At 40.2% G+C, this 22,749-nt stretch overlaps 1 protein-coding gene across 6 annotated transcripts in view; it reads right to left on the reverse strand.

The window, feature by feature from the left end:
* Positions 1-22,749, reverse strand: part of ZBTB46 (zinc finger and BTB domain containing 46) — an 86,123-nt gene that overhangs the window by 20,706 nt on the left and 42,668 nt on the right. For 5 of the 6 annotated variants that reach the window (XM_061630948.1, XM_061630951.1, XM_061630946.1 and 2 more), the window contains 3 exons: positions 14,823-15,104; positions 2,239-2,408; positions 79-130 (listed from right to left, as the gene is read on the reverse strand). In XM_061630948.1, the coding sequence (XP_061486932.1) occupies positions 79-130; positions 2,239-2,408; positions 14,823-15,104 (504 nt within the window). The remainder of the gene's footprint in view (positions 1-78; positions 131-2,238; positions 2,409-14,822; positions 15,105-22,749) is intronic. The other variant, XM_061630950.1, reaches the window with a different exon arrangement.

Below are 22,749 nucleotides of genomic sequence, written 5' to 3' on the forward strand. Positions count from 1 at the left end.
ATGGGAATGCACAAAAAGTTATTATTTTATTTTTATATTTGAAATCATTAATGCTCAAGCTTTCTTCTTTCTATTTACCTGTGTCAGAGCTATCTAACTGCCACACTGTTAGAACTCCATCATAGGTGACCTGCAAAGGAAAAGTGCAATTATGTTAATGAACACTCATGAGTACTTTTATGTATTGGACTTTTCTCAGACCATAACATCAAATATCTCTTCCACCGATAGGGCCCTGAATCTGGCGGTAGGGCTGTTCTTCCTGCAAGTTTTTACTACAAATGCTTAGTTACTCCAATCTATTTTTTATGTGGTCACCTAACGGTAAGCTCAAAATCTATTGCCAAAATATATCTAAACTGCTAATAGGAATGGTAAATATCGGTAGATTTGCTCACTTTACAATCTCAAAAATCTTTGCTCAGTAGCTCCTGTACAGAAAGGAGAGCTTCACACATATTTCACATGTAGTTGGGGAGCACTTCCATGTAGGAAAGACTATGAAATCAGCAAGTAGGTTTTTATGTGTTATGAAAGAACATTGCACACTACAATTCCATGGAAGGCATTCAGTGTAGGAAAATCATAACATTTGAAGCAGCCCTGAAATCTCCCTTTACACTAAATAGACGGACATAAAAGATGAATGCTTATCTTAAGTACTACCACCACCTAGCGGAAATGGTTACTTCCCCCCCCCCTCTATTTTATTTATATCCCACATTTCCTTAAGATGGTGCCTATGATTCTGTGATTTGACAAAGGTTAGGCTGAGAGATAATGACCCAGATAGGTCACCCAGTGAACTTCATGGCTCAGTGGAGATTTGAACCTGGGGCTCCCTAATCTGACACTCTTAAGTGATACACGACACTGGCTCTTGATCTCCCCCCATGATGTGAGACCCAGAAGGACAGGAAGGGGAAATGCATGTCATTCATACCTTCTTCTCCTGCTGCTCCTATCAAATATACAAATGAGCTATCAGATGCCCTGCACACTTGCCTTGTACAATAAAGACATCTCTACACTCAGTTTTTATACCAATGATTTTTTATCCCTAGTTCCCAACAGTTAAATTGTATTATTTCCAAAAATACCGTGCAAACTGTTTCCCCCCTGTTTCCTTTTCCCAAAAAAACTACATTTTGGAAGTCCTAATTTATAAAGAAGAAATTACTGTATATATTCAAGTTATTTGCAACGTATTACTTTGCATCCATGATGGTCCTTTCCTGTGATGCCTAACAGATGATCTAGTCAGGTCTTGCAGAATTTGAGGTGGAGTAGAACACCACTGAACACTTTCACCAATATGTCTGCAATGAAATGGCTTTGTTTCTTTTTTTTGTAAATCAGGGAGCCAGATGTTTAACCAATCTTTTTAAAACAAGTATTATATGCTATATTTTACAAGACCAGAAACATTTACAGCAAGGAAAATAATTTCTGCCATGCTCTTCCATATTTAGAGTAATGAACATCCAGGTTTCTGAATGCTGAATACAAGCACTTAAGAATATCTCAGTTCTGTACAGGCTCCTACACATGCTTGATTCTGACTGCTTGACATCTAAAGGATTTTTTCTAGTACAGAGCAATATATTTTATTTTGTTTTGTTTATTGCATTTATATCCCACCTCCTCTCCAAGGAGTTCAAGGTGGCATACATGGTTCTTCCCCTCCTAATTTAATCCCCACAACAACCCTGTGAGGTAGGTTAGGTGAGAGGCAGTGACTGGCCCAAGGTCACCCAGTGAGCTTCATGGCTGAGTGGGGATTCAAACCCTGGTCTCCCAGATCTTGGTCCAACATTCTAACCACTAGGCCACACTGGCTGTATTATGTTCCCTTAAAATAGTTCAGGAAAGTGTTCAGATCATATCATAAGGCTGGAAGGGATCCAAAGGTCAAAGCCATTAAATGCGTTCCCACCAGATTCACATGACACATTTATGTGAACATATTGCTGTTTGAGATGGAAGGAACAAATTACTGTGTGCATTTTTTGTACTTTGACATAATTGCATGGAGCAGAAAAGGTAAAAAGGGCTATAACATCATGAGCAATACAAATAAACCTACGCCTGGTACAAATTTGAATAATTCTGAATTTTTAGATACATTAAGAATTGCAAATTGACCATCAGAACACAATTTCAGGTGCAAGTTTTAAACCTGTAACATGTCTGACAACTAGCATGTTAAGGCATTACCCCAGTTAACTATAATCTTACCTGAGTTGAAGGTATCATTCTCTTCACAGTTTCTGGTGAAATATCACCAGAACAGGCGATGATGGTAGGGGGGCTCTGAATGGCAAGGTGTGATGAAGGCAGCAGAGGAGTTCGTGCTTCCACTTTGCCATCACATTCACCCCTTGAATGATTCAAGTTGGTGCCAGGCCCTGGGGAACACAGGAAACGAGTCTCACCCACATGAATTAGCACCAGCCGGTGGTTTTACAAAAGGCAGAGAATGAACAGTTGTAGCTTAATCTTCTGTCAGTGGGAGGAAACGAAGCGGCACAGAGATTCCAGGCCCATTGATTGTTTTAAATAGCCTCCCCACCCAAAAGTGTGGTGGGAATTATATCACACAGCAGCATAATGGTCACTAAAGAAAGTCAAAACAGGAAAAAGAAAACAAGGCAGCACAAAAATGAGAGCATATTTCAAAAGATACAAGGCTTTGCTATTGTATATGATTAATTTATTGCCATTGCTTTGAAGCTTTCGGTAACATTCAAGACGTTTCCATCTGTAAATGTTTTCTGAAAGTTCTCTCAAAGCTTTTGAAAAATCACAATGTAAAATCATACTAATAATGATCTTCAAACATCTTATTTCTTATATGGACCATGATACAAAAATTACATATGTACCTTGACATGTAGTAATGGAAATGGACTGCCTTCAAGTCAATCCTGACTTATGGCGACCCTGTGAATAGGGTTTTCATGGTAGGCGGTATTCAGAGGGGGTTTACCATTGCCTCCCTCTGAGGCTGAGAGGCAGTGACTGGCCCAAGGTCACCCAGTGAGCTTCATGGCTGTGTGGGGATTCAAACCCTGGTCTCCCAGGTCGTAGTCCAACACCTTAACCAAATGAAGATTGTTTAAAATACCTGCTTTGAAAACACAATTGTAAAATGAAGTTTAAAATGTATCTAATAAATCCAAAGGGTTATCCACCTGTGCCCCTCCAATGCTGGAAGGCTCTTTGATCCAGCAGAGGCTTTACAAGCAGGAAGGGGGAAGTTGTTTCTACAAATTCCTTCTTTCTCCTTCAGCTCTCTGCATCACCTCCCACACTGTACTGAAAGATTCCCCAGTCCTCTGGAGCAGAATCTGGGGGCACAGGGGGCTATAGAGGGAAATGGGCAGCAAAAAGCATCTTCTGCCTTACAACGTATAGATGCCCACACTGGTTAAAAGAGCCTTCCATCACCTGGATGCAACCCCAAATACCACCTACATTTAAAATTTGACAGCAATTTAAATGGAATATTAGGTCACCAGTGGGGGGGGGGATAAGGAACGGGGAAAGTGTGAGACACATCAAAAAGTGATTATTTTTCTCTTATTGTCATACCAGTTGTCTCATGTGCAGCTATGTAATTGGGAAAGGGCCCTATGTATTTATGGAGCTCTGCTACAGACAACGGTCGAAGACCCATGCACACATGGGACTTTAATCATCACTAACATGTTTAAGACAGACATAAATAGCATCACTGCTGTCAGGGGAAGTAGCATAAAAACAACATGCTTTAAGACAAACTTGAACATAGCCCACAAAAATAATATATTATGATACGAAAAGTCTTATTTTTCTGGTTTAATTCACAGAGTTCTGGGACTGCTGCTGAATAATCTCATAGGGAAAATCTGTCACATTCACAGCAGCAGATACTATACATTTTTGTGTTGAAGGCACTGTAATACAAGATGCTGGGCACACATGACACTACTATTCATAGAAGTGAAATATGTGTAGCAATTGATTTTCAATTATTTGCAGAATTTAAGTTAGACATACATGACAGAGCACAGAATATTAAGAAACTTTACACTGTACAACTGAGGAAAGCCTGACACCAAGACCTGCAATGCCAGCAAAAAAGTAAACACATAAAGTATCGAAGTACTCAGTATACAGAATCAGTGGGCTAGTTAAGAGATATAAATGCTCCTCAGAAATAACCATCTGTTGATTGCCAACTGTTGGAGGGGGGCCTTCCCCCAACCTCTCCAGCTGGCACTTCTACACAGCCTCTTCAATGCTGGAATCAGATGCAGATAGCTGTGCCAATCTAAATGGCACCACTGGATTTGATGAGTTAGGTAAAGGTGTGTCAAGACTAGTAATATATTACATCATGTAAGTATGTGCGTTTTCCAGCAGAACTACAGGTTCAAGGTCTGCTCCACCACTAGTAAAAGGCGGAGCTTGGACACTATATGTACATGAATTTAAAGCAGTGTTTTGTTCTGTTTTTTGAAGGAAAGGGAGGGAACAGAGACTAACAGAACTAAGGTAATTAGATAGCCAAGTTTACCTTCTGCTAACAGAAGCAGCAAACAGATGTGATTAACAAGTGTCACTTGTAAATCGATGCTATAATATACATCTCTCTCTCTCTCTCCCCCCCCCCTTTTTTTAAAGTAGCAACTAAAATAACCAAAAGAGAAAAGCTGGGGGGGGAAATGGTCACAATTGGATGTTTTTCCATTTATAGCGAGAGAAATATATGGCAGGTGCTAAAAGTGTTAAAACAGTGGTAGTATTCAAAATGTTTCATAGCACATAGTTCAAATTTTGCCAGCTAATTCATATGGCCAGCTTATGGAACAAGATTCCAAAAAAATTTCAGTGACAGAAAACATCTTTGTATTATGTCAGTAGTTTTCAATTTATGTTTTGGAAACCCTGGGATTCCTTGGAAGCTTTGAAAAGCTTAGAAGTACCACGCCAGTTTCTCTGAAAAGCAGCTTACCAACTGTTGCCCATCTTCCCATGCAATGTGCAGCTTCAGGATACTGTTGGGTGTATTTGCAGTTCACGCAGGGCAATGGTAAGGCTCCATAAGTCTGGAAACCAATGCACCATCTCCCATCAGCCCTAGCCAGCATGGCCAACTGTGAGGGATGATCTTGAGTGCCACAGGCTACTGTTACCTTATCTTGTGTGTACCTAGAATAGGTTTTTCTTATTTATTATGAATGCTGTTAGCAGTCTTGAGTGCTACTAATGGAAAGGGAAGATATAAAGTAAATAAAATACAGAACCCTTTAATGCACTGGACTTATATGACTTAATTTGGAAAAGGTTTCCTGAAAGTAGAGATTGAAAGTCACAGAACTGTTGTTACGTGCCTCCAAGTCGACTACGACTTATGGTGACCCTATGAATCAGCGGCCTCCAAGAGCATCTGTCATGAACCACCCTGTTCAGATCTTGTAAGGTCAGGTCTGTGGCTTCCTTTAGGGAATCAATCCATCTCTTGTTTGGCCTTCCTCTTTTTCTACTCCCTTCTGTTTTCCCAACACTATCATATTTTCTAGTGAATCATGTCTTCTCATTATGTGTCCAAAGTATGATAACCTCAGTTTCATCATATTAGCTTCTAGTGATAGTTCTGGTTTAATTTGTTCTAAAACTCAATTATTTGTCTTTTTCTCAGTCCATGGTATCTGCAAAGCTCTCCTCCAACACTACATTTCAAATGAGTTGATTTTTCTCTTATCCTCTACTGTCCAACTTTCACATCCATACATAGAGATTGGAAATACCATGGTCTGAATGATCCTGACTTTAGTGTTCAGTGATACATCTTTGGTCACAGAACTATGTTTTAGGAAGGTGCAGTGTTGGTTTATCTGCAAGCTTGTTTACATCAGATGGGTAATTTGTCATTTAGCTACAATTAGCAGTATAACCCCTTCCTCATTCAGGGACTGTCTACCACTTGTGTCAGCTCCCTCCAAATCCTTAATCCTTCATCTTCATCATGTCTTAATCGGAGTTGGGGCACCTCTGGCACATGGGCCAATCTTGGCCCACCGGTGGCCCAATTTGGATACCTGAGGTCATTTTCCACAGGTAATGGCAGCTGATGGGTGGAACTTTCTTGGAAAACCCTCCCTGCGCAGATCCCTTCAACCTCCAAAAAGGATCAGCGTGTGTCAAGCTTTCAAAAACAACAACCAGGTTTGCTTGCAAACCTTTCTTCTTGTTCTTTGTTGCATGACAGAGAAGTCCCTGCCAGAGCCAATGTCTGCTTACTGACATCGGCTGTGACAGGGACTGTTCTATTCCGCAGCAATGAAGAAATATGCACTTGTTTTGTAGCACTCTTTGAAGCAACATTTCTGCCCCGGAGTGATCTTTGAAGGGAGGGAACTACTTCAAAGAGCTTTATTTATTTATTTATATATACATACATACATACATACCCCACCTTATGGCCAAAAGGCCCTCAAGGCGGCTTAGAAAAACATGAATATAACAACACATCATAATACATCAATACAATAATGCTTTAAGACAGTCTGAACATGACAGCACAGGGGCTGTCTTAAAGCACTTTACAGTGCTGTTTGCAGCAGTTCCCCCACCCTTTCAATATTGCTGTTTCAAAGAGCACTTGCTGTAAGACAATCCCCACACTCCCATCTGAACACTCTATGAAGCAATCTCCTCCCCTTTAAAGGTGCAGAACAAGCACCTGTTTCTTCATCGTTGTGCAATGGGGCAATCCCTGTCAGAGCTGATGTCTGCAAACCACCTGTCAATCATGCAATGATATAGTGACATGTAATTGACAGGTAGACTGCCCCACCCACGTGTCAAAGTTGGGCTACGGGGAGGGGCAGATAAAAATCTGGCTCCCAAAGCCAAAAGGTTCCTCGACCCTGCCTGAAGTGCTACTGGTAATTCAAGCAAAGAATGAAGCCAGAGGGCCAAACAAGATGTGATGTTAATTGTGTACACATTTTTGTAATGGAAAAAACAAATGCAGAGGAAAGGGAGCATCATAAGCACTGTGAGGGCTGGGGAAGGGAGTTCAACCCTCCCTCCTCCAAATGTGGTCCAGACGAAATTCCTGCCCTCCCCAAGCTGCCATCTGCCAGTGGAGGGTCATGATCCGGTGCAAATAGCAACTTTGGGAGGAGGGATTTTCATTGGGACCATGTTGGATGGGGGAAGGGCTGAACTTCTTTCCCCCACTTACAACCGCAATGCTACTTTTTACATTACAGATGTGGACAGTAATTGCATTAATACAATTAATATTATGTCAACTTTGGCCCACAGAGCTTCATACACAGGTTGACATGCAGGCAGCAAAACCCAGCTCTCTCAGTATATCCCTCGCTACACCAGCCTGCCCTGTACTCAAAAGCAGCAGCAGCAACAAAGAACCTGGTGTGTTCCTACAGTGGGAGGAAGATCAGTACAAATGGCAGATATCCCACTGCTTTCAGAGAGTACCCTGAATCCAAGGGAAGCAATTGCTGTCACAGCTGCTTAGTTTGGCCTTCTGATTTTAAGGCTAGAAAGCAAAAAAGATTTCTAAAAGCAACTGGTTTAGTACTGCATCATGAAAAACACAGCACACTGGCTGCTCATTTTGAGGAGCAGAATTGGAATTGCAACAGTGGGCCTCAGTAATTAACTGAAAGGCTGGCTTAACACAAGTTGGTGTATCTAGGCTAATTCTACTCTGAATTTGGGTTAGTATACCAATAATATGTTTAATTGAAGTTAACTGAACTTTTTCTTATTAAAAATGTATTGTGAGATCTGTGTAAGTATCAAAATGAACTGCTGCTCAAGGAATTAAGCTATCAGACAGTTTGTTGGGAGGAAATGTAATACTATGTCATTTCAGATTATAAATGACAGTTATCAAGAATTTTTACCTGAATTGCAAAGCCAAGAAAGAGGGACAATTCTAAAAAAGCACACTCCTGCTGAAATATCAGTATTAATGCAACAGGACACTGTTCTAAATCTTGGTCCAGGAGTAGTTAAAATGCATGCATAGCAAGAAATATCTTCCAGGAAAAGTTCTTGCAAAAAACGACAACATAAATATATTTCTTTAGAGTTGTATTGCAAATTCATTGATTTGGAAGCAATCTGACACATCTCAATTTCAGCCCGATAAAAAAATTATTTTACAGCTTTATAATTAAAAAAAACCAAAAAACTTTTTCATGCCATGTTATCAAATATTGGGCCTACTGCTAACTTCCCATACAGTCCCAATGATTTAAATTTAATTTAAAGAATAAATAAACACCATTGCACTGATTCCAACAGAAAATAAAACAAAAACACCATGAATGTTTAATATCCTGAAATCTATGTAATGGTCCATTAGTACATTTTCTTCCAAATATGAGCATTTGTTGGCAAAAGCTCCCAAACTGTAACCTCCTCCCAGAAAAGGTAAGGAAAGTTTATTTTGTTAATAAATGTACATCTTGTCTTCCAGACAGAATTTTTCCAAAGCTTACTTCAAACAAATCAATAAAAGCAGCAACAATATGATTTACACAAAAAAACACGCAATACAACAAAATTAAATGCAGGAGATAAAAATACAGAGAGCTTCGGCTATGGGGTGGTATGAAAATACAATAAATAAATAAATAAAAGCAGCATCAGATCAAACCAGTTAGGGATGGTCCATTTTTTAAAGTGTGGGAAAATAAACTTGCACCAAAATCATATAGGTGCCAGGTAAACCTCACTGTGGAGCGTATTCCTGTGTCAAGGGTCTACCACTGAGACGGCCGTCTCTCAGGTCACTGCCCACTGCACCTCAACTGGTGGACACACCTGAAGAAGTGTCTCTAAAGATTACCTTAGGCTTAGCTGATACATAGCAAAGTATCTAGTCCAAAACTTCCTCTATACTGCCCTCTTGTAAGGACTGTAAAACATTTTTGATTTATTAAAACTACATTGGAGGATGGTGGTGGTAATTTACTGTTTAAAGCTTTTGGAAAATTGATATAAAATACATAAATAAAAATAAATAAATTTAAGAAATACAAGTGATGAGCTTGCACTCACTAAAGGTAAAAGCAAATAATGATGGGATTAACTATAATAAAAAGAAACGAGATCCACCATCACTGGGCTTACAGAGAAATTCTATGCATATTTACTTGGAAGCAAGTCCCACTGAGTTACTCCTAGGTAAGTGTATTTATTATTGCAACCATAATGCATTTCAGTGGATTAAATTATCACAATATATACAATTCCATTTGGGTAGGTTTGAGAACATAGGCAAAAAAACCAAACTCTCAACATACCATCAAAAGCTACACTGCACTAAGCTGTTATCTGTTCAAAAGTACAAAGGCCTATCTATCCAGGCCAGCATTCTGTTCCCATAATGGCCAATCAGATGTCTATGGAAAGCCAACGCATAGGATGCAAGTGCAACAATACTCTCCAGAGACCATGAATCAGTACAATAAAATAAAAATTACCCAACACTTTTTCTTCTTCTAAAATTAAACAAAAACATCTGCCGAACACCTCTTTAATTAATTTGTGGCACTAACAACAAGTCCATATATTTTCCCCTTCTGTGTCAAAGATTCAAGTTTTCCCTTCCATCATGTCAAAAACTGAGGCACTGCCATGGCCTGTCTCTTCCATATCAAGTCCCTGAGTACATAATATCAAAGCAACAGAAAATATTTAAAGAGTTGGGATTACAATGGAGAAACAAAGATAAAGTTGCTCTGCGTACTCAAGGAGTCTGCATGATGCAGTAAACACCTGAGAAACACTTGAAATGACACTAGCCAATCACCGCGTCATACTGCTTGCCACAAGGTATTTTCAAAGCTACAACCAGGCTATTTTGCGCCCTAGGCAAGGCTAACTACTTGCACCCCCCCCCCAAAAAAATTGCTAACTTCAATTTTCAAAAACAGATGTCTTGTAGAAAAAATGAAAACACAAAACTTGAAGCTGCTAAATTTATTTTAGTTGCATTTTTTCCAAGAGTTAAAAAAACTAATCTGTATAAAACTGTGCCCCTCAAAGGTCAGTACTGCGCCCCTCTGAGGTCTGCACCCTAGGCGGCTGCCTAGTTGGCCTAACGATAGCACTGGCCCTGGCTACAACATGAAAACTGCCCCTTTTGCCCAATTTGTGCTGCGCAGCAGTTCTTTGTATTGGAGGGGAGAACTTACTTTGCATCTGATATCTTATTTAGGCAATTCCATCTGTCTTTCCACTCCCCATAGTAACAGGAGCCCACACTTTTCAGCAAAAGGAAAATCCAGGGAGCAGAATCTATAGATAATTGATAAAGTGAAGTTGCTTCATTCCTTGCCCATGAAAATTAGAGAACCTAGTGGGGAAGAACATGCATACATGCATTCCTAGTAACTGCCATGAGTGGCATCCTACTAAGTCACTGAGTAGATACATTGAAATCTATGGATTGAAGTTAGTCATGACTAACTTAAGTCTACTGGTTTCATTGGATCTACTCTGAGTATGACTTAGTCCAATACCACACCTACTGTCCTCTTCTCCATATTACGACATGTGCCATAGCAAAAAAAATAAGAGTTTTACTTAAGGTCTCAGTTGTTCACAATGAGAATGTAATGTTTCTGTCATTTAGAAAATATTGAACACACAATCATCTTAATTGTCTTTTTATACCATCTGCTGGTTGTGACCCTATATTAAAGAGGATTTATTATGGGAGCAAGGCTTTAAAGAGGAATGCCTTTTACTATCCAATTAGAAAACACATATGCCTTTGCTTGTCTAACAAAATGAGAAGCAGCACACTAATGGAAACCTGTCAGCCATCCTATTTTTAAGATTCAAAGCCTAAATTATGGATTCAGATTATTAAATGGCAACAAAGTCTTAAACACTATTATTTTATTTATATCCCATCCTTCCTCACAAAAGGACTCCAGGGTAGCAAACTACAGATTTATTAAAGCATAAGCTTGGATATATGTAATCTACTGCCAGCAATGTCCTGTATTCTATGTAGGGCAAAAAGGTCATTCTCCACACATACCAACAAGTAAATGGACATAAATCCGTCCTCTCAAATGTCAATATCCAGAAAACAGTAGAACATTTCAACCTACCAGAGCACTCTGTAAGTGATCTTAAAGTGGCCATACTTCAACAAAAGAACAAAAGACAACTCTACTGTGAAACTGCTGAATTACAGTTTATCAGGTAATTCAATTATGTCACTTGTGGCTTGCATCAAAGTTCATTTTTATATCATACTACTGTGTTAATTAGCTTACCAATGCCAGGATGTTTATTGTGTTATTACCAATGCTGCATTGTTAATTGTCCACTGTAACTGATTTCAAGTAACTGTCCATGGCATGCAACCCTAATGAGAAAAGGAGTCCAAGATGGGTGGGAGTTTCCAAAAAAGGAAATTCTAAAGGCACAATGGCAAACAATTCCAACAAGGAAAAAAGGGGAAAGACAGCAGAAGAAGCCAATGTGACTTCACAAAAAGCTTAGAGATGAAAACAAAAAAGGACACATACAGAAAGTGGAAGGAAGGCCAGGTCACAAAGGAAGGGTATAGACAGGTAGCATGGAATTGCAGGGATGGTGTCAGGAAGGCTTTATGAAGCTGAGAATGATCTGAGATTAGCAAGGGGTGCTAAAAGCAACAAAAAAGCTTTCTTCGGGTACATCCACAATAAAAGACAGAGAAAATAAATGGTAGCACAGCTACTCAATGAGGATGGCAAAATGATAACAGATTTCAAAGTACTCAATTCCTACTTTACCTCATTCTTTTCCCAAAAGAGGATCTATGATGTTCCTGGCAAACGTGATGTTGAAGGAGAAGGATTGCAGTTTGAGACTGATAGACAAATGGTCAAGGAATACCTAATATCTTTGAATGAGTTCAAATCTGCGGGACCTGATGAACTGCACCCTAGAGCACTGAAGGAACTGGCTGAAGAACTCACAGAGCCACTGTCTATTATCTTTGTAAAACCGTGGAGAATGGGTGAATGACTGCCTCTCTTAGACTTTTTGTCGAAAGATCAAAATAAAATGATGATACTGGGATTTGATGATTAATTAAGACAGCTTATGGAGAAAAGGGATTCTGTATGTACATATTAAGGGACAGGTTTGATGTATATTATATACTTATAGCTGATCTGTGACAAATCGGAAGTCAACCATTTTATTTTTATTTTTTGTTGTAGTATTGTTATGTTTTTTCTTACTTTGTTTTGTTTGTTTTTTGGAAAAATTTGAATAAAAACTATATAAAAAAAAAAAAGAGAATGGGTGAATGACTGGAGGAGGACTAACCTTGCCCCTATCACAAAAAGGGCAAAAAGGAAGAACCTGGGAACTACAGACCAGTCAGCCTGGCATGGATCCCTAGGAAAATTCTGGAGCAGATTATAGAGCGGTCAGTTTGTAAGCACCTTGAAAACAATGCCGTGATTACTAGATGCCAACATGCATTTATCAAAAACAAGTCCTGCTAGACTAGTCATATCTTATTTTTTGATTGCGTAACCTACCTTGTAGACTGTGGGAATGCTGTGGACATAATATATCTTGACTTCAGCAAAGCTTTTGTCAAAGTGCCCAATAATATTCTGATTGGCAAGCTAGCTAAATGTCGGCTGGATGGAACAACTATCAGGTGGATCCACAGTTGGCTACAGAATTGTATGCAAAGAGTGCCTATCAATGTTTCCTTCTCAAACTGGGGGGTAGGTAATGAGTGAGGTACTTCAGGGCTTGGTCCTGAGCCCAGTGCTCTTCAACATTTTTATTAAAGATTTAATGAGGAAGTGCAGGGAAGGCTCATCAATTTTGCCAATGATACAAAATTGGGAGGGATAGCTAATATCCTGGAGAAGAGAAACAAAATTCAAGTGATCTTGATAGGCTGGAGCATTGGGCTTAAAACAACAGAATGAAATTTAACAAGGATAAGGGCAAGGTTCTACAAGAAAGAAACCAAATGCACAGTTATAAGATGGAGGATGCTTGGCTTGGCAATACTACAAGGAAGAAGGATCTTGGAATTGTTGTTGATCACAAGCTGAATATTAGCCAACAATGCGATGTGGCTGCAAAAAAAAGGCAAATGCCATTTTAGGTTGCATTAACAGAAGTACTAGTTCCCGTCTATTCGGCACTGGTCAGGCCTTATCTTGAGTACTGTGTCCAGTTCCGGACACTGCACTTTAAGAAGGACGCAAACAAACTGGAACAGGTTCAGAGGAGGGCAGCAAGGATGATCAGGGGACTGGAAACAAAACCCTATGAGAAGAAACTGAAAGAACTGGACATGTTTAGCCTTGAGAAAATTGAGGGGAGCTATGATAGCACTCTTCAAATACTTGAAAAGTTGTCCTACAGAGGAGGGCCAGGGTCTCTTCTCGATCGTCCCAGAGTGCAGGACACGGAATAATGGGCTCAAGTTTCAGGAAGCCAGATTTTGACTGAACATCAGGAAAAACTTCCTAACTGTTAAAGCGGTACAACAATGGAACCAATGATCTCAGGAGGCGGTGGGCAACACTGGATGCATTCAAGAGACAGCAAGACAACCTCCTGTTGGGTATGCTTTAATTTGGATCCCTGTATTCAGCAGCGGGTTGAACTCAGTGGCGTTATAGGCCTCTTACAACTCTACTATTCTATGTCACTATCTCCTCTTATTTTCCTCTTGCTCTACATATGATTCCTCCACCTCCCTATCATGTGTATATATGCTTGTCAATTTAGGGTTACACTTCATGCAGTTGATGAAGTAGATGGTGGTCAATGAAGGTTATGCCACAATAAATCTGTCTGTTTTTACGGTGCTACCAGGCTGTTTGTTGTTATTTCTACAACTGACCAAATAACCTCTTCTACAAATGATTAAATGGTGGCTACATAAGAGAAGAGGTGAAATAATTGGTAGTTATATCATTAATATTTTCAGGTTAGGCACCTAGAGAGCCTCCTGCAAGCACAAAGTAAAAATTCTTAACACACGCTTCCCACTGTTTACTCTAGTCAAGCTCTGACACAAAAGGTAGTTTTAGAGTGTATACAATTCCTTTCTCTATAACCTTACCTTAGCAGACAACAGCCTATATATCACAATAGAGACAACATTATTCTACCCCTTGTGACAAGTTGTTGTTTTAACCAGGGCCCAAGAACATTGTAGGAGTAGATGGGGAAAAGATTCCAGTTATTGTCTATCTTGGAATACTACTATCTGACCAACAACTTCCAACAGGCCAAGGGCTAGCTGTCAAAAAACCTGCAGGTAAAGTGGTAAACCTGTGTCTAACACTTCATACTGCAAATCAGTGATCTGCATGGCTGAACTATTCTAACACATAAAAAAAAATCCTGAACAAAGAAAGCTAGCATTTCAAGAGGAAGGCAAGAGTTTAACCCTTCTCTGTGTTTTTCCTGTATGGAGGATTATTCAATCATGCAAGTCACCTTCCTGCAATATGAAATGAAATAGTCAAAGCATAGGTTTTCCACCTCATTTACTGTTTGTGGGAACTGGGCCCAAGTATCCCATCCACACAACACCTTGCTAAGCAGCTACATACATGGCACTCAAAATAATTAAGATTGCATTGCTTTGGGATGCACCATAGATAGCAAGAGTGACCTGGATTTTATTTTTAATAACTTTAACCTTTAAGTAAAGTTGAGGGCCTTTTGGCCATAAGGTGGAGTATAAATAAACTAAATAATAATAATAAGTAGTCTACATGGGAATAGCAACTTACAAGACAATGAATGCGTGCCTTTGGGTAAGTATTCAAAGAGCAGAGAACTCTCCTCTCCCAGCAAGTCAGCTTTCAGGGATAGCAAGCTGTTCTTGCTCATAAGGGCTGCCCGCAGATTAGCAACCGCAACGGCCTGAAGTGCATCCTCCTTCTCTGGAATAAGAGGCTGAGAGAGATAACCAGCTTCACCTCCTAGGAGTGCTTCTTCCACATTTGCATAAAGGTCCACTCTTTCCATTCTGCTGTCAGAGTTGTTGGACTCCGCCCCTGTCAGATCCACACCTAAATAAATAAATAAATAAAAGAAACATTAGTAAACATACCTGGAGACCTTTCAGCCACATCTGCATTTGTAGCACTTCATCCATCATCCCACCGCATCAGAGCCAGTAGTCCTACTTAAAATGTAGGTGTTGAGATTGCACGTTTTATTCCTGTTTTATGGTGCCCTCAAATGATGCTATAAATACAACTGTTGCTATATTTGTACAGTGTCTACTTTTTTTGCAGAATACACATTCTTGCTGCTACAGCAGTAGGGGTAATTACCTGCTGGGAATGTGGCTGCTGCTGAAGACCTTCTATAGTCTACACCAGCAAACAGTAATGCAAAATCATTATGAAACCAGTATAACTTTACTTGCCCCCTTTTACTTGCTCACCAACAACTTATTCAAAGAACATATTGCTGCTTTACAACATTCTTAGAACCCTTTGAAAACATTTTTTCCAAATGCCATTCAACTCCTACATAAAAATGTGATGCTAGAAGCAGTACACAAACTTGTTATCCCACTCTTTCACATATAGAATATAATTACATAGAATGGCAACATGCCTTGCACCTTGCAACAACTTTCAAGATCAAGTATCAAAAGGTTAAATATTTTTTGTTTTCCAATTGCTAAGTGCAAATGCTGACAGTTTCCAGAGCAAGTTATTACATCCTACACACGATTATTGAACTGAAAAGTATGCAGATTAATCAGGTCCACAAAATATATTAAATGTTCCTCTAATGTCATTTTAGAAGAAGTCAGTGAAGTATGCAAGTTCAGACTGCTTCCAGTATTTACAGGGATAATAGTCTCTCCTGTGCAAGGTGGCCCACTGAAATCTAACAGACGTTTTGCAAGCCAGGAAAATGTTCTCTTGCACAATTCCTGCATTAATTAAAGCTTGCATCAATTGTGAATTCTCTTCCCCTCAACATTTAAAGCCTTTCTTTTAGAAAAGAAAGACATTTCTTACCTGAGCTGCCACTTGGGGGGGGGGTCTATAATTAAAGGGAAAAATGGCAAGTGTATAAAACTTGTATGATTTAAATTTTTACACCACATTTATTTTGATATTATTCATATACAATTCATTCACTAGAAGAGACAATAATGCTGGGGAAAACAGAAGGGAGTAGAAAAAGAGGAAGGCCAAACAAGAGATGGATTGATTCCATCAAGGAAGCCACAGATCTGAACTTACAAGATCTGAACAGGGTGGTTCATGACAGAGGCTCTTGGAGGTCACTGATTCATAGGGTCGCCATAAGTCGTAATCGACATAACAACAACATAAACAAAGTTCATGTACATGAGGCTTCCCCCCCTTCATTGCCCTCAGAGAACCTGCCTCCTGAGACTGGGGGGATGGCACAAGATATGGTGCAGGGGGCTGCAGAAGGGGTGAGGAGTTGGTAAAAATAATCACTCCCTTACATGAACAGAGGCTAGTTAACTGTTTGTGCAGGTTTAAATAATATTCAGAGAGAGATTTCAGGAAAAAATTGATGCCACATTCACTTATGTCCAGAAACCGTTCCAATGGATCAGTATCAATTTAGAAGACCAATTCCAAATCAGATGATTCTATAAAAGCATTTTTTGGATACTCTTCCATTATCTAGAATTACTGATATTTTTGGACCAAATACAAAGGACTAGCTAATGGTTATTATTATTATTATTATTATTATTATTATTATTATTATTATTTATACCTCGCCTTATGGCCAAAAGGCCCTCAAGGTGGCTTACAAAAACATGAATATAACACATCATAATACATCAATACAATAATGCAATTCTCAAAATTAAATAACAAATAATATTATTAAAAGAAAAAGAAAAAACATTTACACGTGTCACGATAAGAGAATCACATCCAGCCAGAGTTTTTCAATATTCAATTGAATCCAGAGGTCCGGGTGGGGTGGGGGTAGTTAGGCCCAACCACAAAAAGCCGCTGCTCTCCCCTGGACACGGAGAATCTACTTTTGCCATTAAAGCCAGCAGCTAGTGCTAGACCTCCTCTTCCAAAATTATTTGTCCAGTTCTTTTTTTGCATATATGGTCTTCTCAACAAGTAGTCACCATCTTGTCTTGCAGCAGAGAGTTCTATAATTGTCTCATGAGAAGATATCTCTATTAGCAGCCCTGAATCTCTTCTCCATCAAATTTCATCAACAGAGTAGACTTGTCCATTTTCATCAGTTTCTTGCTCCTACCCATATGGCAAATCTCCTGCAACTCGTTTTCATTTCCCAGATTTAGGATGATCCCACTGAGATTAGACAAACTTTATTTCTGATGAGGCCTGGGAGTAGCAACCACCTTCTCCAGCCAGACCACACTTCTGAGTCAGCTTTCCAGGAACTGGCCTCCCCAGGGCTGGCCCTAAGAATGCCAGGGCCCTTGGCCACCACCCTGCCCTGGGCCCTGGTGCTCCCCTTCCGCAATTCACGACAGAATTGCTGCTGTGGATTGCAGAGTGGGAGCTTCAGGGCCCCCGCCATTCCCTCGTTCAACCTACCTTTCTCGGCTGTGTTTTGTGGCTGCGCGCTGCCCCTAACCAAGATGGCGGCTGAGGTTTCCCTAAGGGACTGAAGCCTCTGCTGCCATCTTGGCTGATGGCAGGGATGCACGCGCATAGCACGCATGCTTGCCATCAACTAAAATGGCAGAAAAGGCTTCAGCCCCTTCGGGAAACCTTGGCTGCCATCTTGGTTAAGGGCAGCCCTGTGTCCGCTGAGCCCACAGCCTCAAGACACAGCCGAGAAAGGTAGATTGAATGAGGGCATGGCGGGGGCTCCGAAGCTCCCACTCTGCGATCCGCAGCAGCAATCCTGCCTCCAATTGCAGAAGGTGAGTGGAGAGACCCCTCAGGGGCCCCTGTAGCCACCTGGCCGCCCTTTGGAGCCAGCCCTGGCCATAGCTGTTTCTCTTAAGGAGGCCACAAAGCCAGATATTTAGTTTGACAATTCACACATTACAAGTACAGGCTTCAGACAGTGTTGGTATCTCAACACAATATACACTGAATACAAAGAAGATGCAGCCTCAAAAAACTTTAGATTTAGACCCCATCATGCCCTATTCATTTACAGTAGGGCCCCACTTTATGGCATTCCGCTTTAAGACATTCCACTGATGTGGTGGCTTTCGTTTTTAATTTAAAAGCTAATTTTTCTCTTTTGCGACGTTTTCGCACGACGCGGCCCATTAAAGTCAATGGGGTTCTGCTTTACGGCGTTTTCCACTTTACGGCGGGGGTCTGGAACAGAATCCGCCGTATAAGCAGGGCCCTACTGTATTTTATTTAAATATTTATACACTGTCTCTCTCTCCTTAACTTAGCCCCAAACTGCTTCAAGCTTTACAAGGTCACAGGCAGTAATTTGAACTGGGCCTGGAAACAAACTGGGAGCCAGTGAATGTATTACATGTTAGAAGATCATAACATTCTGGAACTGGCCAAAGTTTGTCAGCACTCTTGGTCACAGCCATTTAGATACTGAGGAGCAATGCCAAATTCAGAAGCTCTCTCAAACTACAGGCACACCTCTTAAGAAGGAGCACAATCTCATCTAGAACAGCATGGTTACCTATTCTGTCACCATCCAATATACAAACTAACAGAATATCCATGTCATCTGGATTATGTTTCAGTTTGTTAGTCCTTGTGCAGTCATCAGTCAGAAAAAGGTTCAGGAGCTCAACAGCTTCCTTAGAATCAGAGGAAATGAAAAGATCAGCACACTCGGTAACTATCTCAAATCCCCAGACAACATTTCCCAGTGGTTTCATGTAGATGCTAAACAGCACTGGAACAAACTGGAACCCTGCAAACCTAAATCCATGGAGATGAGGGGGTGTCTGTCAGCGCCACTGTACCCTTAAAGGAATGATCAGAACCGACATAAAACCATGTTGCAAAGGCCCATCTCTATTAGGCAGACCAGAAGAATGCCATGGCCAACACTACTCAAAGTCACGGAGGTGTAACAAACCACTTACCCTCTATAGCTCCAAGAGGCGGTCACTGAGAAGGAGATCAAGGCTGTCTCAGACTTGTAACCAGGCTGGGAAGCAGGTTTTTAAAGGTTTCTTGGCCAGGGCTGGGGAACCTTGTTCAGCCTCAGGGCCATATTCCCTTGTGGCCAACCTTCCAAGGGCCACATAGCAGTGGTAGGGTGGGGCCAGATGCAAAAAAGTGGGCACAACAATGGATGTGAAACTTACCTTTGTACGTTACATTCCAGTCATGCAAAAGTCAGAGGTTTACACAGACACACACGCACCCCTCCATTCTCCTTCCAGGCAAACAAGAGGCATTACCACAGTTAGATACAGTCGAGCCAGACAAAAACACTCAAGCAGGTTTGTTTGTTATTTGATTTATATCCTGCCCTTTCTCCCAGTAGGAGCCCAGGGCAGCCACAGGTTGTGGCCTGTGGGAGAGGGGTGGTCTGAGGAGGGTCATGGCCTGGGGAGAGGGCCAAACAGAGAGCTGTGGAAGGACACATTTGGCTCCCAAGCCTGAGGATTCCTACCCCAGATCTAGATAACTGGTCTTATTCAAGAACCTCTGAACCATGCCACTGCCTTTCCCCTCCCCCAATCTCCTTACTTAGCAGGTGGAAGGCAGACAGTTTTCAAATACCTAGTAAACAGCAACCAATCATGGTGGTTGGCAAAATGGTCTTTAGGTTATTGTTATCCTGTCTCAGCATTCTTCTTCCACACCCACATCATGGAACTGATGAACCAAGAACTGTACTGTCCAAGATTAAATTTACTGCTGCAATATGAAGAAGGGCAAGTCCATGAACTATGATACAATGCTGATAGAAGTTGACACAGATAAATGAAAAACTTAATTAAATTGTGGGAGCTGTACCTGAGACATGGCAGGAATACGAATTGAAAACTCTCCCCTAATCTGCTACTGTAAGGAATCAGGGCAGTTATTATTAACTGGAAACTCAGATATAACAACCTCAGAATAAAGCCCCCATTTTTAAAATGGGCCATTCAGAAAATTATATTTCTGTTTAGTACTATTAAATTAAAAACAAACATACTGAAATAGAAACTTAAACTAGAATATTATAAAAAAGATTTCACTCTGGCACATGGGTGTTTTTTTTTTGCACATTTGCCTTGATGTGCAGAAGGGAACACCAAGTGGTTGGTCCATAAACCTTTAAAGAACATCCCAATTAGTCCCAAGAATGCTCCCTTGACAATATCAAAGATGCATCATCCATATGGCAAGTCATTCAGAGGTGCATTATGTTTGTGTGGTAAGAATTAGCAAACTGTATTATAGTATGTTATTCACTTCAGGCCCTCCATACAGGGCTTGATAAAAACCTAATAAAAAGATTTTGACTTCAATAAACCATATTACTTGACTAAAGTATGTTTGCTATCCAAACTAGGACTGCTACATTTGTTACCTTTAGAGCCCAGCTCACGTTGCTTTTCCTCCAATACCAACAGTGTGATAGGACAACAAAGTAGAGACATGATTCCTGCTCAAAAGGAACATCTGCCTCCACACTATTAAAATCTGCTCAGCAGATCCTGGGCAACTTCCATCTGGGTGTACATAGAGTAGAGCCTTCCTTATTGTGGATCAACAATCACGGGCTTCCTAAGGAAGCCTGCTATGGTCATGTTTGCATGTGATGCTAAATTAGGGGTGGGAAATTGGATCCCTAAGTCCACCACCCTCCATGAGCCAAATAATAAGACGTTAGGTGATGACATCTGTCAAAGCTCAAAGGGGATCAGTGTAATTGCCCATCAGCTGAAGGGTGGTTACAGTGACCTCCTTTGAAGGTGCCAATCCCAGTGCCAATCAGCTGATTAGTGGTAGAAGTCAGGGCTGTGGAGTCAGAGTCGTGGAGTCAGAAGCAATTTTGGGTGGAGTTGGAGTCTGTAGAAATGTACCGACTCCGACTTCAAAATAAAAACTTTCATAGGAATTTAGGAAAGTTTTCTTGTTCAGAAATTTTAATCAAATAAATATATTTTATGTTCTATCAATTTGGCCTAATGATTCACGTGAAGGTGATGAAATGCCTTGTGCTACCATTTTACTACAGTAAATTTGTAATTACTAGTATATTGCAAATGTATATTGCCATTTATGAAGGAGTTGGAGTTGGAGTCGGACAGTAGAAAAAAAGAGGAGTTGGAGTCGAAAGTTTGGCGTACCGACTCCACAGCCCTGGTAGAAGTACACCTTCAAAGGGACATGCCCAATCAGCACAAAAGGGTTTGCACTGAAATTGCTATGGAGCTCTGTTTTAGCGAACAGTTTCAATGCAAACTACTTCAAAACAGAGCCCCTTTGACTCAGTGGGGACCTTCCAAGGGGGAACGTCCTAGTGAAGCTGATCCCTGGGTTCTCCTTGTTATTACTGATCAACTGATTGGTGCTTACAGGGAACCCCGCTTGCAAAGGAACAAACTAAAAGAAAAACTTATATTCATTTATCAGATAAGCAGTACCTGATAGAAGACCACTAAGTGGTTTTACAGAAAAACCTAAAATATTCTTACTTTAAAATTGATAAAAGCAACCATTAAAAATAAGTTAACATAAAGATTAAATATAAATAAAATCTGCAATTTTAAAACAGTTATACATAGCTTAATTTATCTTATCCACTCGGCTTATTCTCTTGATGAATAAACCATGTGAACAGGCACAAAAGGCTTAATAAGGAGCCAACAGCATAAGCCCAGCTGGAGTTCAGGGGACACTGCACAGGTTCAACTAGCATAGAAAACAGTTATCAAAATATCTTCAAGCTTTAAAGGCTGAAAGACTTGAACACAGTGAAATCAAAGCATAGTTACCAAAACAACAAAATAGGTTTAAATTTTGTTATTGTGAGGCTTTCATTTATTATTTATTTTTATTAGTCACCTCATAAAATAATTCCTCTAGGTGATGCACAGTATAACATAAAGTTAAAATACAACAAAAATACAATCACCTTCCTTTGCTTGAGTCACTAGTTAAACAATTAAACTAGCAAGTCATTAGTTAACCCTAGTTCCCTGTTTTGTCCAAACCAGGAAACTATATTTCAGAACAAGCCAGAACCTCAAACCACGATTTTAAGTAGGATTAATATCTTGAGTTGTTCTGAAACTGGCAGCCACAGTTTCCCAGTTCGAACAAACAGGGAACTACGGTTAATTAGAGACTTCAAGTCACAGTTCATACAGAAAGTAAAACAAAGGGGCTCCATATCTAGACAAAAGCATCATCCATATCTGGACTTAAAAAGCTAAAGTATGATCATCTGAACCAGTTCAGTGACTGGCCCAAAGCTCATTGAGGACTTTATACTAAAAACTAAGACAGAATATAAAAGAATTTGCTTTAACCATATTAACTTCTAGTGAATGTAATAAACATACATTTAGAAATGGATAGTTCAGTCTACTTCTGTTCCTTTCCTTACCGGTTTCACAAGCATTCTATTATGAGTTGTATGCATTGCTGTACACTTTTTTGAACCAAAACTGTATCGCAAGATTCAGAGAGGCATGCAGTCACATTGTTAACTGTGTTCCAATCCACATACAAGTCCAGGAACTGTGAATTATGTCAGTTCTAATGCAAACCAAAC

Source organism: Rhineura floridana, chromosome 6 (assembly GCF_030035675.1).
Source record: "Rhineura floridana isolate rRhiFlo1 chromosome 6, rRhiFlo1.hap2, whole genome shotgun sequence".
Taxonomy (NCBI): Eukaryota; Metazoa; Chordata; class Lepidosauria; order Squamata; family Rhineuridae; genus Rhineura; species Rhineura floridana.